The sequence below is a fragment of the Ascidiella aspersa genome, chromosome 1, assembly GCF_963924565.1.
Source record: "Ascidiella aspersa chromosome 1, kaAscAspe10.2, whole genome shotgun sequence".
NCBI classification, from domain to species: Eukaryota; Metazoa; Chordata; class Ascidiacea; order Phlebobranchia; family Ascidiidae; genus Ascidiella; species Ascidiella aspersa.
The window spans coordinates 17,671,875-17,690,751 of record NC_139447.1 but is presented as its reverse complement, the minus strand read 5'-3'; the positions used below and the strand labels follow the sequence as shown (position 1 = coordinate 17,690,751).

At 40.5% G+C, this 18,877-nt stretch overlaps 2 protein-coding genes and 2 long non-coding RNA genes across 4 annotated transcripts in view; 1 reads left to right on the top strand and 3 right to left on the bottom strand.

Moving 5' to 3' along the window:
- The window catches only part of LOC146168128 (sterol regulatory element-binding protein cleavage-activating protein-like), a 48,693-nt gene extending 47,219 nt beyond the window's left edge, over positions 1–1,474 (top strand). The window contains exons 23-24 of the mRNA XM_083388944.1: positions 243–331; positions 1,286–1,474. Coding sequence (XP_083245070.1) covers positions 243–331; positions 1,286–1,445 — 249 coding nt within the window. The 3' untranslated portion in view covers positions 1,446–1,474. The remainder of the gene's footprint in view (positions 1–242; positions 332–1,285) is intronic.
- A 461-nt stretch (positions 1,475–1,935) lies between these two features.
- LOC146168127 (uncharacterized) lies at positions 1,936–2,524 on the bottom strand. The gene is made up of 3 exons (XR_014495207.1): positions 2,342–2,524; positions 2,196–2,261; positions 1,936–2,128 (listed from the first exon to the last, which is right to left on the bottom strand). It is a non-coding gene; the product is annotated as an uncharacterized LOC146168127 (long non-coding RNA).
- A 205-nt stretch (positions 2,525–2,729) lies between these two features.
- On the bottom strand, positions 2,730–8,624 carry LOC146168126 (uncharacterized). Its single transcript, XM_083386217.1, is given in 2 exon segments — positions 2,730–7,984; positions 8,051–8,624. Coding segments are annotated over 2 exon segments (5,829 nt in total).
- A 35-nt stretch (positions 8,625–8,659) lies between these two features.
- Positions 8,660–9,242, bottom strand: LOC146168125 (uncharacterized). The gene is made up of 3 exons (XR_014495209.1): positions 9,060–9,242; positions 8,914–8,979; positions 8,660–8,846 (listed from the first exon to the last, which is right to left on the bottom strand). It is a non-coding gene; the product is annotated as an uncharacterized LOC146168125 (long non-coding RNA).
- Positions 9,243–18,877: the final 9,635 nt, after the last annotated feature.

Below are 18,877 nucleotides of genomic sequence, written 5' to 3'. Positions count from 1 at the left end.
ATAAAGTGACCATAAGACCTAAGTCTGTTTAACGTTTGTCTTATGTTTAAATTCATGTTTTTTTTAATCTTGCGGGACATTTTGCTTGTCTTTGTTTGTCACATTTGTTGGCATCTTTCATTTATATTAATTCATATGAAAAGTTGTTCAGGAACTGGTACATCTATTTGTTTGAGGTAAAATATTATTTTCAAACAAGTTTTAGTTTGTCGGTTCGTTTATTTTAATTAACTTTTACGTAGGATTCTTCTATATCAGCTACAATGACCATGCTGGGGAAGAAAATGTGTGTCACAGGAGGTCAAGGAGATATTCTGTTGTGGGACATAAGGTTAGTATACGGATTTTGTAAGGTTTAATGAAGTTTATTAAATCGTTACGATTAGAAGAGATGGAATAGAAAGTAGACATGTTTCAAATAGTACATAGCAAATGAATATCGCTGTATATAATGTGTGAAGACAACACGCTGAAATACCTCTGGGCTTGCTTCATCTTTGAATAATGCCGGACGACAACTTAACTATAGGTTATCTGCACCATTTAGTTTTCATCTTTATCAACCTTAGCTAAAGTGTACTTTTCATACGTTCGCTTAAAACTTCAATGTCAGCAGTTTGAAACGTTATTTACAACCAAACTTTTGTTTTCTCAAAAAATACTTTATTAGTCATAATTTTGTTTAAAAATGTATTAAAAACCCACAAAATTCGTCATTATTCTTTACCTTCCTGGCGAAGTGCTGACTTTAGAAATTATTATTGTCGCAAGATTAAGGCAAGCTCTCGTCAATTAAAACCCGTCCAACGCTAGCTATTTCTAGTAGTGGTACACAGCAGTGAAACAAAAGGAAAATGTTTGTAAAATAGTATTTTTTTTGGAAATATTTTCTAACAAAATGGGGCAATTACCTTTCTGTGCACGACAAAAGTCCTGATTCGACCTTAACAAAAACTAAAAAATGTACGAAATAATGCATTAGCCATTTTGAACGCTATGCATAAAATTAAGCAAAAATCTCGAACCAAAGATTTATAAATATATCTTGCCACTATTGAGCGTAAAAACGAACGCCAGCCCGGTTTGGAACCACTGGCGTAGAGTTACAACTCTTTTTAATATACATATATTATTATATAGTGTCCAAACGTGGATATGCAGTGCGTTTTTGGACGCCCTGGATATCTGGTAGGTCGTCAAAAAAACTGAAATTGGCCAAGTTTACACTTCATATTTTTTTGAGTGTAACAATTTTTTTCAGTATTTTGCTACTTTTATTGTACAGGAAAGGCGAACTGTTGCAGCGCATCGATCTTCATTCCGGGTCGTTACATCGTCCGACCGTATCCTATGTTCAGTCAATAACGCATTTATCTGTTGTGTGCGCGTTGGGTCGTGAACTCCGTGTTGTTAACTTTCCATCTGTTATGGAAAAATGTGAATGATATTGTTTCTTTTTATAATAAATTTTTAGTTTAAAGAGATCTTTTTGTCAATTCTTGTCGGTCGGGGGCATCTAAGTGTTGTTTGGGAAAGTTAGTAAATCTGGGATTCACCATTATTCTCAATGGAAAAAAAACCACCAACCCGAAAAATGGATCAGATTACCTTAATTCAGGGGTGGGCAACCTTTTCAACACAAGGGCCAGTTAGGAAATGGAATGCTTACACGAGGGTCGCACATCAAATAAACACTAATTACTATTTTCAGCTTTTTACTAGAAAAACTAAAGCTACTAGGTTGCAACTACGGCAGTTTTGTCAGTGCTGTCTTCTTATGAATTCGGAAATAAATTTTCCTATAATTCCAATAACGCCTTTCACGTACGGATCGGCTGAGTATAATTTAATTAACAGCCTTAATTCAAAACCAGCTGTTAAACATAACATCTCAGTCAATAAGCGTGACAAAAGTCTGTTACACCTTGACTGTAACGCGGCCTGTTTTGGAAGTGGCTAGGTTCCTAGCTACGTCACACGCTGCCTCTGCTTTCAAGGTTTAATACCGATCGTGATCGAAGTTTCCACGGAAAACGTAAAACCTCAAACGAATTACTTTATTTTCAGTGTAGTAACCACCAACAGTTTAAAAACCGTGACGTATAGCCCACAGTGGCAGCGCAGCAAGCTGTGAAAACATAATTATCATTAGCACAACGCAACGCTATGACGTCACAATGTACAAATCAACTCACCAAAAACGTGGAAGGAAAACAACGAAAAGTACCAAGAGTTTGGTCAACAATACTTCAAAGTTCAAACTGGAAATAAATAATGTATTCAGTATAACTAAGTCACTTATGTTGTAACCAAGAAATAGTAAAAATGCAAAGTATCTTACCGAGTATCGATAGTTTTTTGGCATAACAGTTGCATTTACAGCCACAATTTACTTATTGTACATCTGCAGTATACAAATACAGCTACTTTAATAAACTTATCTTGATGGTTTACTTTTACTTAAACACCTTTAAGTATACATTTACCAGTCAACAACAAGCAGAATAACTTACAACGAATTCAACTGAAACAGCTTACAAAAATGGCGAACAAAATGATAAAGTATCACGATGGGCAACCAAGCGTCCCATGTAATATTTTAACAGCAGGGGAGCGTGGAGAAATTATTACACTCCCCCCAAAATTGACAAGTCGCACGGGTTCACTTTCAATTTTCAATACACAAATTTTGACTCGCTCGCCAAATGCACCAGTTTACGCGACTGAGTTCATTTTTGCTCGTTTGCCTGCAGTGCAGGTGCCACAGGGTCATCAGGCGCCCCGGGTTCAGCGGGAACGACGAGGCACAATTTATGAATTGGCCTCCGTAATTCGTTCCCCTTTGATCGAACTAGGACGTTTCGTACAACACCATGCTCATCGGGATGGACGGCGACGACTCTTCCAAGCGACCATGACGACCTCGGAGTTGTGTTGTCGACCAAGAGGACGATATCGTCAACTCTTATGTTCCTCTTCTCATGATGCCATTTTTGACGGGCAATGATGGTGCGCAAATATTCGCGCGCCCAACGCTTCCAGAACTGATCTGAAAGGTATTGAACGTGTCGCCAACCTCGACGTGCATAGCAGTCCCGGTCGTTTGTGGCGGTGGGTGGTAAGCCAGCATCAGGGCTTACTCTCAGCAAATGATTCGGAGTTAGCGGTGTCTCATCATCGACATCCAGCGTGACTGGCGTCAATGGACGAGAATTCAAAATCGACTCCACCTCCAAAAGCAACGTCTGAAGTTGATCATCGGTCAGGATCCGTTCGTTAGTCAGGGAGGAGAGAATGCACCTGGCAGAACGAATCATTCTTTCCCATGCTCCCCCCATGTGGCTGGCGCAAGGAGGATTAAATGTCCATTGAATTTCCTTCTGCTTCAGGTATTGTTCGATATGCCTCTGGTTCCAATCGCGAATGCCTTGTCGAAGTTCTCGCTCAGCTCCCACCAAGTTGGTTCCGTTGTCCGAGTACATGTGCAACACAGCACCACGCCGAGCAACGAAGCGGCGAAACGCATTTATGAAGGCGTTAGTACTTAAATCAAATGCAACCTCGAGGTGAACTGCGCGTGTCGTAAGGCATGTAAACAAGCATCCGTACCTTTTTACTTCGCTGCGTCCTCTTTTGACAAGCAGCGGTCCAAAATAGTCCACTCCAGTGTATGCGAAAGGGTGCAAATTGATCTGTAGACGAGCAGGAGGCAAGTCGGACATGATTTGACCTGCAGGCTTAGCATGACGGCGGCGACACTTCAAACATTTAGTAAGGACGCGACGAATCGCGACAGTGCCCTTCACAATCCAAAAACGCTGATTTAGCAAGTTGAGCGTGTGATTCAATCCGGAGTGACCCGATCTTTCGTGGAAGTGAACGATGATCATATCCGTCAGTAACGAATTATGAGGTAGTATGGCCGGATGACGTGCTTCGTATGCAATTGGTGCCTTCTCTAGGCGGCCCCCGACACGGAGAACCCCATTCGCCATAATTGGATCCAGTCGGAACATCGGTGACGACCTTGGTATTCTTGTGAGTTTATCTTGTCCGGAAATTCCGATCATCAATTGAGCGAAATGACTCCGTTGCTCATACTTAACCAACTCCATTTCCGCGTTTTTTAACTCATCGACCGTCAATGATGAACACGGCGCGCTGTAAGCAATTTTCCGGACCCTTGCCAATAGATAAGACTTGTAACGTAGCATCCACGACACTGCGCACTTTAACTTATACAGGACCGAAAATCTTTCCAACAGCAGATTTGTTGGGGAATCCACCACGACAGTAAATACCCCAGTAGGTTTCTTTTCAAATACGGCTACGTCAACACCTGCATGGCTGATTTCAAACAATTTCGGCCAATTATCAGGCCCTTCTTTTAGAAATGCTGGTGCAGAGAACCACGAATCAGAATGAGCGAGTACGTCGGCGGTTGCGCCTCGCGACGCCAAGTCAGCGGGATTTAGTTTGGTTGGTACATGCTTCCAGTTGCGTGTACATGTGCATTTTTCGATGAAGGCAAGGCGGCGCGACACAAATAGTGGAAATCGCCGCCTGTCGTTTTGTATGCTTTGTAAAATAACCGATGAATCGGTCCAAAATATTGATGGGCGCAGATCTAGGGCAAGTTCCTTTCTTACGGTCTGCTCCAATTTTACCGCTGCTACGGCAGCCATTAGTTCCAATCTGGGTATAGAAATCTCTTCCTGCGGGACCAACCTCGATTTGCTCATTACCAGGCTGCACGTTACTTGGTTATCCTCACTGACCGAACGCAAGTAACACAAAGCACCGTATGCTTCCTTTGATGCGTCGGCGAACACGTGAAGCTGGCTCCTCTGTATGTTGTCGTAAGCATGCAAGTGAAAAGAACGAGGAATAGAAACGTCATGTAAGTTTATCAGGCCAACTAACCACTTTTCCCATTTTCGTAGATCCTTAGCCGGCATCTCCTCGTCCCATTCGATTTCTTGTCGACACAGATTTCTGTAAATCAAGCGTGCTTCCAACACAACCGGACTAACAAATCCGAGTGGGTCAAACAGTGAGTTCATTGTCGAGAGCATTCCGCGGCGGGTGCGTGGTCTCATCGGTAGAGAAACCGTGAACTTGAACTCGTCAGTGTGTACGTTCCAATGTACTCCCAAAATCCTCTCTTGCATTCCATCAAGAGTGTGTGTTCTTAGAGGCTTGGACAGTTCCTCCTCTGGCAAACTGTCCAATATTTCTTTGTTATTGGATAACCATTTGGTTAAACGAAATCCGGCTTTAGCTAGTAAGGACCGCAATCCTGCCACAAGAGACACTCCAGCTTTAACATCAGAAACGGATGTAAGGCAATCATCCACGTAAAAATTTCGTTCAACAGTTGATGTAACGATTGGCTCAAATTCGCCACCAAAGTCACTAGCAGCTTGCCTTAAACAAAACGCAGCACAACTGGGAGAAGAAGTTGCACCAAAGAGGTGTACCTTCATTCTGTGGGGAGTTGGCTCAAGGGACAAATCCCCTTCGGGCCACCATAAAAAACGTAAGCAGTTGCGATCGCGCGGAGCAACACCAACTTGGTAAAACATTGCTTCAACATCAGCCACTAGGGCAATTGGTTCCTTACGAAAGCGGAGCAACACGCCGACTAGGCTATTCACTAGATCGGGGCCCTGCATCAACGATTGATTTAGCGACACACCGCGATACTGAGCGGCGCAATCATAAACGATACGTAATTTTCCTGGTTTGTTTTGATTCAGAACGCCATGGTGGGGAATGTACCAGACGCGACCATTTCCGGACGATTCTTTTTCTGGCACCTCTTCAGCATAACCCTTGTCGATGGCAGCTTGCATCTGCTCAACGTATTTTGTTTTCATCGCATTATCTTTAGTCAGACGGCGTTCGAGGCAGCCAAGTCGCTTCTTTGCCATTTTCAGATTGTCGGGCATGATTTGGTGATCATGCCGCCAGGGTAGTGGCAACTGATAGTGCCCATCGACAAATTCCACAGAATCTTTCATCAAACGATGCGTTCTTCGGTCTTCAGTAGAGAGTGCCATTCCAAGATTCTCAACCTCCTCATCAGTAGGTAGCAGATCACTCTCGTCACTTAGAAACATAGCGTTCGCGGTTTCAACGGCAGATATATAGTTGATACAGGCATGATAATCTGTGGACTCAAAGTTGCTACCGAGTAAAGACCAGCCGAGCGGTGTCTTCACGGCATCCGGACAGGATCCATTCCCGGGACGAGTAGACTTCACTCTGTGAGCTACTGGAACATTAGCTCCTATTAGAAGGGTGACGGTTCCTCCGGGAATGCTGGATAATTGTAAATTTCGTAGTGAACGATGTGCCTTTAACGTCTGCGAAGTAGGAACCGCGTTCGGTTTCACCGGGATTTTGTCAACAACGACGACCTCATTGAGGTTGATTGGTTCTCCGCCCTTTAGCGGTTCCACTGAAACAGAAATAGCAATGGTGTCCAACTGACGTGGCGTCGTCAGGGTATTCAACAAGATCTGTTTGGGCTTGCCGGATGCACCAAGCTTGTCCACCAGTTTACGTTCGCAAAACGTAGTCGTGGATCCTTGGTCCAAAAACGCGTAGGTGTTGATTGCTGTGTCCCCATATCGCACAACGACGGGAACGACATTCAGAAGGACATTAGAGGCGTTTATGCTCGCGCTATATTCCTGTATCTCGGCGCACGCCTTTCTTTCATCAGAATTAGCAGTAAATCTTGGCCGGTAGTTTGGGTTGTGTAAAAGAGAGTGGTGAAGTGTTGCTGAGCAGTCTCTTACGCTACAGCTACCTTCAGCATTGCACTCATTGGCGACGTGACCATCTTTGAGACACCTAAAGCACAAGCCCCTGTTTCTGACTAGACCACGACGCTCTACGTAGGTCATTTTCCTAAAGTCGGAGCAATTTTCAAGGTCATGAGCATCCAAACATAATGCGCATCTAGCGGAACTAGAAACAGAAGTTACTGTGTTGTGAGTCGTCACCTTGACTCGGCGATTAGTGAGCTTGCTACCTTCTTTGGACGGAAAAAGCGCCTTTCCAAATATTGAGTTCGCCTGTTTGCTTTATTGTCCAACAAATTCGGCTAAGGCCACAAAATTTGCTCTTTTTCCTGAATTCTCTTCTATCTCGGTTGCCCTGATTATCCATTTTTCGCGGAGCGACACAGGAAGCTTTCTTGCCACGGTTAGCATTACATCCATTGAGTCCACACAGGACGCATACTTTATATCGTGCAAGGAGGTGCAGCACTTGTCCAAAAGAACCGATAGTTGCATCAAACCATCAGGGTCCTTTGCCTCAATCGCTGGGGTATCCTTTAATAGTCGTTCACAACGCTGTGCTATTACATGTGGTTGGCCATAAAGTTCATGCAAAGTTTGCCATGCGAGCTTGTATCCCTCTGAAGGTTCTTTGGCATTAAAGCGATCTAACCTCTCGCAAATATGCGGTTCGCAGTGCTGAAGCAGAAACAACAAACGCATGTCATCGCTTTGTGCCTTCTTAGCAATATATAAATCAAACTGGCGAACAAACGACCAGTAGTTCATCGGATCACCGTCGAATTTCTTTACAACAGGTCTAGGCAGAAAGCGTTCACCTATATCCGGGAAGTCGTATTGTGTTGGTCGTGGTAGTAAGTTTCCATTTGTCTGGACAACAGGTTTGGAATGTGTTGGAGAAAGTTTGGGGGGGTATGAATCTAAACCACTTACAACTGGGGTCACTGTGGTGTTAGTGACAGTTGCTGGTAGGGGTTCTATCAACGGTTTACTGACCTGTGGTTCCCGAAACCTTATCTGCGCGCGGTGAGCATGGCAGGCAACTGGCGGCGGTGGGGTACAATATGAAGACTCCTCGTCCCAGGCGTCCGCTTCGGCCTCGGCCATCTCGAGTTGTCGTTGCCTTTCATTGGCGTTTCGACAAGCCTCCTCTTTTAGACGTCGCACTTCTTCTTCTGATTCGCGCTGCAGTCTGGCAACTTCTTCTTCCGCATCACGTTGAGCTTCTTCTGCAGCACGTTGAGCTTTCGCGGCTGCTTCCTCAGCGGCACGTTGAGCTTCTTCTGTCGCGCGTTGAGCCTTTGCTCTAAGATGTTTGGCCCTTTCAGCTGCATCACGTCGCAACCTTTCAACTGTGTCCTCAGCTTGACGTAAGTTTGCTGTCTCCTGATCATTTGCCAGCCGTGCAAGCTTTAACTTTACTCGACTACGTCGTATCTCACTTTTTATTGAGCTCGAGGTGGAAATTCGGCTTGAGTGAACAGATATCTGATCTTCAGGTATAGACAAGTTTTGAGCAGGTGGCAAAGAATGGGCCTTTTTAAAACTGGCAAACCATTGCTTTACCCTTTGATCGAATTCTAGCTTTTCCCGACGGCAGTCACCCTTGTGGGACACCGTCTCCGGCAAAGTGTCCGTTTCCGACATGGCATCGCATAGATCCATGAAAACGTCAAATTCCGAGTCCAACTTTGGAAGAAAACCACGGAGTGGAACAGCGCCCTCAGGTTTAATCATCAAAGTTTCGGCACGCAAGTAGCTGGTTTGCAGTGCCTTCATTGCGGCAACAATTGCTGTCTTGTCGACAGACATGATTAGTACAAGGTTTTTAAACGATGTAACGCGGCCTGTTTTGGAAGTGGCTAGGTTCCTAGCTACGTCACACGCTGCCTCTGCTTTCAAGGTTTAATACCGATCGTGATCGAAGTTTCCACGGAAAACGTAAAACCTCAAACGAATTACTTTATTTTCAGTGTAGTAACCACCAACAGTTTAAAAACCGTGACGTATAGCCCACAGTGGCAGCGCAGCAAGCTGTGAAAACATAATTATCATTAGCACAACGCAACGCTATGACGTCACAATGTACAAATCAACTCACCAAAAACGTGGAAGGAAAACAACGAAAAGTACCAAGAGTTTGGTCAACAATACTTCAAAGTTCAAACTGGAAATAAATAATGTATTCAGTATAACTAAGTCACTTATGTTGTAACCAAGAAATAGTAAAAATGCAAAGTATCTTACCGAGTATCGATAGTTTTTTGGCATAACAGTTGCATTTACAGCCACAATTTACTTATTGTACATCTGCAGTATACAAATACAGCTACTTTAATAAACTTATCTTGATGGTTTACTTTTACTTAAACACCTTTAAGTATACATTTACCAGTCAACAACAAGCAGAATAACTTACAACGAATTCAACTGAAACAGCTTACAAAAATGGCGAACAAAATGATAAAGTATCACGATGGGCAACCAAGCGTCCCATGTAATATTTTAACAGCAGGGGAGCGTGGAGAAATTATTACATTGACCGTACTAGATGTAACTGCCGTAATTAGCTTCTCAGCAGTTGCATTGAGGGTGACAGTATTTGACCATCTTTGCGGCGAAAACTAGTCAATTGCTATATAAGTATCGACAACAACATGTATGCTTCATCAAGGTGATATATTGAAATCAGCACTCGGAGTCACAGGTACAAAAGATACATTCGACGTTCATACATGAGACCATACATGCGTTTTCTAAAAGAAAATAGAAACGGTTATATAAATAATAACACTGGCGGTAAACAACAAGAGAAAACACTCACCGAATACTTGTGGCTTTAGTGAAACTTTACCGCGTGTTAACAATTTAGTTACTTAATATTCATTTTAATTTCTAGGTAAAACATAAAGAACTTAACGTCATTAACAGTAATAACTGAGCTATGTGCAGTAAAACGAATTATTTGATTGTAAAGCACATGTTATTCAAAAGGCACAAACGAGTAAGATTTCGATTAATACAATTTTTTAAACAACATGGGGATGCGGCATTTCGCCTTTTATTGATTTTGAATTTTTTTAGTTTTCAATTTTTATTTTTTAATTTCATTTTTTATTTGATTTATTTTGTTATGTGTATTTTATATTATATATTTCATATTTTGTTTTTTATTTTCCTTAACTTGTTTCTGCAAGCAAAAACAGATATGGGCCGAAAATTTCCCCACTTAACTTATGCCTTTGATGCGAAAGGGGCTCAAATATGGCGTAGATTTTGGGGAATGATCGAAACATATATTTGATGAATAGAATTTACGTAGATAATGCGTATGGCCATTTCATTACATTTTGACCAGCTTACGTGTTTGAAAAGCAAATAGTATCATTCTCTTAAAGACTTAAAATGGTTTAACGCCTATGGTTTGCTAACTTTTGCAAACATTTACTCGGTAAATTTTTACCATTGCTTGGTCCGAGCAATCACTGTTAAAACAGGCTTTAAATCTGCAGTTTCAAACAATACGAAAAACACTATTATGTGCCTAATATGCAAACTATTAAATCGAAATTTTGCTAGTTGTTTAGGCCTGATGTTGATATGTTGGTTGGAGCAACATGCACAACAGGTGCTAACAGAGAGGCGCACACTGCCTCAAGATTTCGCATTTAAATTTGCGGCGGTAAATACACCCTATTGACACTTGATTATTAGGCGAAGCTTATCGCGAAGTAATTGGTCGCCTGAAAAAACGCTGACGCCGCATTTAAAGAAAGCATTAAAATGAGTCGCCGATATTCTGCTTTGAACATCCATACTCGCAATGCTTCCCTGCGTTAATTGTACAGTGGGTGAAAGTTTATACACGGCCTTACCTCTTTGTGTATTACCGCGATAATACAATAAAATACGATTTGGAGAATATTTGCTATTTGCACCTGTTTCGTATGTTACTCCAATCCAACAAATTTTGGGGTGGGCCAAAAAGTTGGAATTTTTTGTTTAGCTTTTGTCATTGAAGCAACTGACTTGAGTATTAACGTAATACACAAAAACCACTCAAAGAGCAAAAACTGAATGAAGTAGTAAAACTACATTATTGTATAGCAAACGTTATATTAACTACATCGTTCGTGACGTAACAATGCATGGCCCCTCAGGCCAGGGCGTATCAAGGCTCCTATGAAATCGCTCTCTTAATAGCCTAAAAGCACATACCATAGGACAGGGGTGTCCAACACGCGACGCGCGTGCCAAGTGTAGCACGCGATCTAATAAAAAATGGCACGCAAGCCCCTTAAAAATACTAAATTTGTTAGTCAGCCAAATGTCAATAAATACTAAATTTGTATATAGCCAATTGTCTTTGTTTATTCACAATATAAAACAACAGCGGAAATTACCACAACCAACAATTACTTCTAAAACAACAATGCCGGCTGGCTCTCCCGTGGTAATGCAACAACTATTTGCTGTGTTTTGTTTAATTTATGGATTTTTGTCTTCCTGGAATGACGTTTGTTAAACTTTAATACAGCCACATACTCATTTTACGATTCAGCTCAGTATGGAAGCAATTGAAAAGTTCCGGTTCGACCATTGTTAAGTCCCGGTTTGAATAGGCCTACAAAATAAGTTACGTTAGATGTAAAAATGTAGGTCAATAAAAGCGGAGAAAAATTATTGAATTATAACTTGGAATAATCCAAGTTTCAATAAAGCAATGTTTTAATTATTAATTAAAAAAAAAAAATTTTAATAAAAAGCAATGTTTTAATTATTAATTTTTTTATACAATTTGGAACATGGCTAACTTAACTCTGTAAAATGCAAGTTGTGGCGTCATTCTATGAACCGCTTTTTTGACGGGTTTGGTTAAGGTTCTGGTTCTTTTAAAATATGCTGTTCAGTCTGGAAAAAATGGTCCAAAACCGGTTCATTAAATTCCGGTGCGGGCTTGGTTCGACTCCTTCTTTTAAAGTGGAACAAGCGTCTCGGTTTTTGTTTAAATGTTAAAAATACATATGGGCTAAAAACCCACATGCGAAACTAGGTTAATTTTGTAGAAAGTATGGGTCCTTTCGCCTGTTTTCACATAAAAACGAGCATCAGAAAGTTATATTGTCAAAGACGGGATATGTCATGGTAGGCCTTTCTATGCGCCACGGCTTCGGGAGAAAATATTTCGTTAAATATGGCTAAAACCAAATAGAAAATCAAAAAGCATTTGGAACAAGCGCGAAAATTCAGTGATTTAAACAACTTATTTTTAAACGATTTAAGCCAAATTAAGACTTTTTAAATAAATAGCAAATTCCAGTCCAATTGATCAGTTGCCCCAATTAAGACACAGTTAAGTCACAAATACAGCAAGTCAAGTCCTGGTTAAACTAAAAACGCTAAACTATTAAAATTAGTAAAGTCGTCCGATTATGAGCAGTTACTCTAAATGGCAACCCAACATTGATTACCCAGGTGTTTATTGGTTAGTACTGACCGGTACCGCCCCCTCGTGGGCGTTGGGAGTTACAAAAGGGGCATTTTGGGTCTCTTTCTCATTTAGGGGGCGCTGAGCGCACATAAGGGGCTGTTACATAAAGTCCATTTCCGCATTTTTTATTACATAAAAATAGTACAAACATCACTGTAATATGTATCAGTTAAGCTTAAATGGCAACTTTAGTAATGCGAACTTGTCGTAGTTTCTGGCGTAATAATTGGCTTTCTAATGGAAGATTGTTGGTTGTTGTTGCGTTTCACCGTTTCATACGCGGCCAAATGTTTGTATATTTAAAGCAGGGATAGGCAGCCTACGACCCGCGGGCCGGATCCGCCAATGTAATTCATCCGGCCCGCCACCTCTTTCATAAACTAGACACGAGTCCATTTCAAATACTTTTGACTATTTGCGCGAATGATCTTTGTACGTCCGGTTTGTTTACGTTTTGATACTGTCTTTTGAAATAGATCAGCGCTTCTTTATCGTCGGGCCGTGGAAGTGCGCGGACAAACGGAAAACGTATTAAAAAATATTGGACATATGTTTTTTAACATTTTTTTATTTTATATTTTCGGCAAAGTAATAAAAACTGCAAGAAATTTAAAAGAAATACCGTTATTCCAAAAAAAAAACGAGCCCGCTTCGCTCGCCAGTTGCGCCCTTACTTAAAAACACTAACAAACACTGAACTATATATATTAACTATTAAGGTTATCGCGTTTCCTCCAAGTAGTTTTATTGCACTTTTCATTTGTAGTACGAATGACGAAGTGTGGACACAAATTTTAAACCAAACAAGCGCCTTTTTCGCGCTTTGCGCCAACACTTAACTGCCTCCTTAAATGTATTTAAACACGTTTTTTAGTGAAAAAAAAGATCCGAGGCCCGCCTGATTCACAGAACTTGTTCTAACATTTTAATAACACAATTCTTAGAACCTTGTGAAATAGTGTATGTATATTACGAATTAATCGTTTATGTTGAGCTAACGACAAAACTGGTCAGCCATTTTAACTGCAATAGCGCAAAGTACGGTATTTTACATCAATGTGTTTAAACCTTCGCAATTATTTTGATTGTCAATTACACGTCCTGTTACGTTACCTACATGCCCTAATTTTTAAAGTTATGTACCTACGCCATTAATTTAGTTCAATTTGTACACATGCTCACGTAAATTCCTATAGTGAATGTATGTTAGACAACCTAAAACATGACTGACAGCTCATCGAAATGAAAGTATAATGTTAGACAACAATTAATATAAAAATTTTGTCTAAAGCATGATGAGGGAGCGATGTGAAATAATATGGAGCCCAAGGGGGCACTAGTGTAAAAAAGGTTGGAAAACACTGTATTAGATAGAGAATTAACCTTTCAGACTTTTTAAAAAGGCTCCACCCTTATACGTCATTGCCAATTTTAAGCTGTAAATTTTCACAGGTGTTTAAACATACCTCGATCCATTCATTTGCGGCAAAAGGTTGCCAATACTGCTTGAACTATACTGTTTAAAAGTTTAATAACATATGACTACTTTAGAGAGTGTCAGTGTGTCGCCTGTCTAAATCTGAATATTATTGCGGGCCGTTGCACATCCTTTTCCTAAACAGCAGTTGTGAAAGTGTAGAAGTAGTTGATAATGAGTACTCATTTAATTGCTTTTTGTGCCTCGATGTATCAATCTTACGACTACAATGTAGATACTGCATTCAAATTGAATTGTTCATCTTCTGCTTCATACTTGACTGGTTTGGTTCAACAGCAGAACAACTTGTAATTTGATCCTGATAACTGGACAAGACTTTATTCGATACTGATCTTCATAATTACGAATTGAATATCCCCTATCTGGTTCAGTCACAAAAACACTCGAGTTTGCTGTCTGAGTAAAAGCCATTGTATATTGATTGAACACGCTATTTATAGACGAGAATCAGTTAACAAAATTTATGTGAACAAAAAAGGATTTACGTCATTAATTCTTACAATACTTAACAAAATATCACGTGACAAAAAGGCGTTAATTCAAGCTTTCTTCACCCTTATTTCTGACGCGAAACATACCATTTTTACGTCAAAACGCGTTTGCGAAACGGCTTCTGACTTCAGTCAAATCATAACAGTTGAATATCACACGGCCGGGGAAACTAATTTATGTTTACACCGCGGCGTGGATCGGCGTTTTGAAAACATATGCTAAAAACGGATGTGAACGTTATAGAAAATGCCTTGACGCATAAAAATTGGTGTCAAAATGTATCGTTTGCACATTCGCTGCAAAATAACGCAAACATTGAAATACGGTTGCAATAAATGTAGGCAACGGAATTTTACCGAAAACTTTCCGTTTATCGTTTGCACATTCGCTGCAAAATAACGCAAACATTGAAATACGGTTGCAATAAATCTATAGGCAACGGAATTTAACCGAAAACTTTCCGTTACGACATAGCGATGAAAACAAAAATTCTCTGTAGCAAAACAACAATTAACGAAGTGGCTGCTATAAATATTCCCATGCTAGATTTTGGACCAGCTTGCATGTTTAAAGCTGATTATTTGTTTTTGTGAAATGTGTGTCGACACGTGGACGCGAAAATTGTTCGATCACATAACGCATTTGCGCAATTGTTTTTAGCCAGATTCCTGATTCCTCGAGAAAGTTTTCTCTTTGGTGCCTGAACTGGCAACCGAGGACTTTGTTGTCAGTGTTCGCTGAGTTGCTCGAAATTGTTGTGTGCTTGACACACCATTGCATTGCTGTGGATTGAGCTTTTCAGGCAATCTGTGCGGCAGCAGGGGAATTCCCTGTTCGGTGCGTTGAAATTCTGACGTCACCGGAAAGCCGTCTATTGTGCGCTGCGCTCTGCTGCGACCTTTCGCCCAACGTGAGTTGTGTTCTGAAAAAGTCAAAATATTTTTCAGCAGATGTGTGTTCAAATGTCTGGCGGGAGTATTTTTGTTGCAACACTTTAAATTCAGGTTATTTAATTTTGATTATAGATACATATATTTATATATTTATACATATAAGCGCTTTAGGTTATATTTAAAGTTTGAGACAATTAATTACTGGAATATATATTTACTCACGTTACACATCTTTTGCGATTCAATACAATTACATATATAGCGATATATTCATAGCGGTTACACATTTTACTGTATTGACGATACATACAATGATTAAATGTTATAACAATTTACAACAAGTGAACATTTGTGGGACAGCGCTCCAGCAACGTTTATTTTCTTTCGACTGGCTCGTCGAGATTTATCATGACTTGATTTTTGCGTGGCAACTCTACGGTTTTTGGTTTCTGTTATGAGGGCAGGCGTCGTTGGAAGAGTTTATCCAACTATTTCGTAATTTCGACCGCATATAGGTCTAGACGGATAAGAGGATTTTCTTATCGTGGAAATGGTAGAATTAACCACCATGATATATTTAGGGTCAACGTAGCAACAACACGTTAGCGATGAAAACTCGTGACTGAGCAAGCAATAGGATATTTGACGTTACCGAAAATCATTGGTAACTTGCGGAATACATTTATAGCACTCGGTGAGAACTAATGCGCGTGCTATGTATTCTTTTGAAAAGATAAGTGAAATTTATCTTGAAACGTAGAATTTTGCTTTACATTTCGCTGGAAGGGATTTAGAACTGGCGTCGAAAAGCGCTGATTTACTGAAACACCGCTAATGGGGTTTGCCGGATGTCGACTTTCCGACATTTTCAAAAGCGATCGAGTGGCAACTAAGCCTTGTAAGCCAGGCACGCCTTGGGCGTAAGTTTACAGATGAACAAGCTACTTTTTAGGTAGGGTCAAGTGTCTTAACGCGTACTGGCAATCCTTGTTAAAATAGTAAGCTTTTGCGAGTGAGTTTCACAAAATGGTTCATGAGATCTAATATATTATACGTATAGAAGTGTACACTTGAAATTAGTCATTTTGACTGGCTTGCGTTTTATAAGTATCTGCGGATCCGTTTATAGAAACGCTGTTTGTTTTAGGAAGGGAAAATGCGGTTGGAAACGAGTTCAGTTTCCATGTAGAGTGCCGTTAAGGAAATCGTTTGATTTACGACTTTTGTTTGGGGTTGCATTCGGGGAGCGCTTAGGTGAGCGATGCATTGAAATTATTTACATAAAATATTTAACACGTTAAAAACGTGGGAAGGGTTTATTCCTAAAGTTGTGTTTAAAGACTTACACGAATAGAAGCATAAGTTTGCGCGTGAATGAATCACTCTACTTTTCGAAGTATTTCCGACTCGCGTGCATTAACGCGTGCCGCGTATGTGACTCAGAGTTTCCTGAGCTGAAACTCAAACGCGCGAATTGTTTAAAACAATTTGGACATTACACAAAATTGTTTCACGCACAACAAATGAATTCTTTTTTATATATGCATGATTTGCAAAATTCGACACATTTAAATGGCTTAAAAAAAATGGCGCATAAATAATTTACAGACCTTTCGGTCGGTATTTTACTTATTATATATATGTATATTTTAATATTTTAAAAGTATAATAGATTTTCAATGTGAAGTTAATAGCTAGTGTTGGGGCGTGCATCGCCGAATCGTTGATTACCTGCTGGGTAATCTCACCTAGCGGTTTGATAGGACGCGTTTTCTGATTTGCGCGCATTAAACGGATAATTCGATCTCCAAGGCGGCCGATAATTGTTCTGCGGCGCGCGGTTAAACCTATCTCCAGTTGTTGATCGATGAGCAGTCATAAGCTCATTTACCTTAGCGGTTAAAGATGCAATTGTATCTGGTTCTGGGGTCATTTTGGGCAAGGCGCTGTTTTTCTTAGATATATCATGGAATTCATCCGCATATTTGCCCAAGTCTCGCAATGTTTTTCCTTTGTGTGCCTGGATAGTAGGCCGGATTATTTCTGGCAACAGGTCTATAAATCTGCTGTGTAATATAGCTTTTGCCGTTGCGTCATTTTCGAAATCTAATGGGCAAAGATCAATTAATCTACATAGTATTGTAGAGGGGCGCTCGTTTAGTTCTACGCTCAGCGCGTTTACTCTACGAAGCCATTCAGTTGGGCTGGTTCCGAAAATGTGGCTTAAAATAGCCTTTTTTAGCGTTGTATAAGGATTTTCGGCAAGACTTGCTTCCGCAAGCTGGGTCGCGTATTTACTAGATTGCTCTGCCGTAAACGACGCAGCGAGCAAAGCGAAACGGGTGCTTTCTGTAGCAATTCCATTCGTGTCATAAAACTTATCCAAAAACACGAAATATGATTTAATTTTAGTATTACACCAAACTGCCGGAATTTTTAGAAGCGAATTTCTTAAACTACCAATGCCAAGGCTGTCATTTATACTTGAATTTGAACTAGAATTGTCATTTTGTGGGCATAAACCTGAAGTAGAAGGCAGGGGCGTATCCAGAAATTTAAAAAGGGGGGGTCCCGAATTTTCAACTTGGGGAATTCCCCGTTTTTTTCCGTCTGACGTTAATGACGTCATAAAATAGCGATTGTGATGACGTCATAAATAATACCGCTTAGTGCAATCGTTAACTTCTTGAGTAAATCGAAAACAAGACCGTGAAATATATGTGATTGATTTTGGTAGATCCATGTACGGGACCACCCTAAATTACAAGCATGTCTTTGGCCACCTGCAATACTAAACGAAGATCGTTTTCCCGGGTGTTATTCGACTAGCATAACATAAAAACGCTAATTCAATAGTTCTAAAATCAGTGTTTTTAACCTTTTTAAGTGAGGGCACACCTGACGAGCGAAGCGAGCGCGATTTTTTTTGGTATAACGGCATTTCTTTTAATTTTATTGCAAGTTTGCCCGCGACGCACTTGGCAGCCCTCCACGGCGCAACAGTAAAGCAGCGCTGATCTAGTTCAAAAGATAGCATTAAAATGTAAACAAAAGGGATGCAGAAAAGTCATTCGCGCGAAGCGCGAAAAATTTTTCGCACTTACGTAGTTAAAATAGTCGAAAAGTATATGAATTGGTAAACTGCGAGAAACATCAGCACCGCCTAACTGGACGTTATAAGCGAGAAAAGGCGGAGACCGCTTGATTTATTGTTGTTAATTGTCGAACACACACTTGCTAATCAGCCAACCTGAACAAATAACGAAATGCGAGAGAAAAAATATCCCGCGTTTACGGTCGACCAAACAAGAAACGAAAAACGGCGTTTTGCGCTCGATCTTCTTTTGCATTAGCTTAAGCACCCGATCCGTTAGAAATCAGTGCATTTCTAAGCAAAAAGGTCTGCGACAATCAGGGCATCCAATGGCAGAAAAGTCTAGACTTTTAGACCTTGAGGTCCTGGCAATGCACTGATTTGGACCTTTAGGTAAACTCCCGGCGTAGATAAATTAAAAATATTCATTAAAAGTTCAGAAAAGATAACAAAAAGTATGAGATAGGTTTAATAACACTTGACCCACCTAAACCCTAACGCTAACCCGAATCCTAACCCAAATAATGTGCGTTATTTTAATAATTCTTTAAATGCTGGGGAAAAAAGCCCAAACTCGGATGGGCATAAGATGGTTTC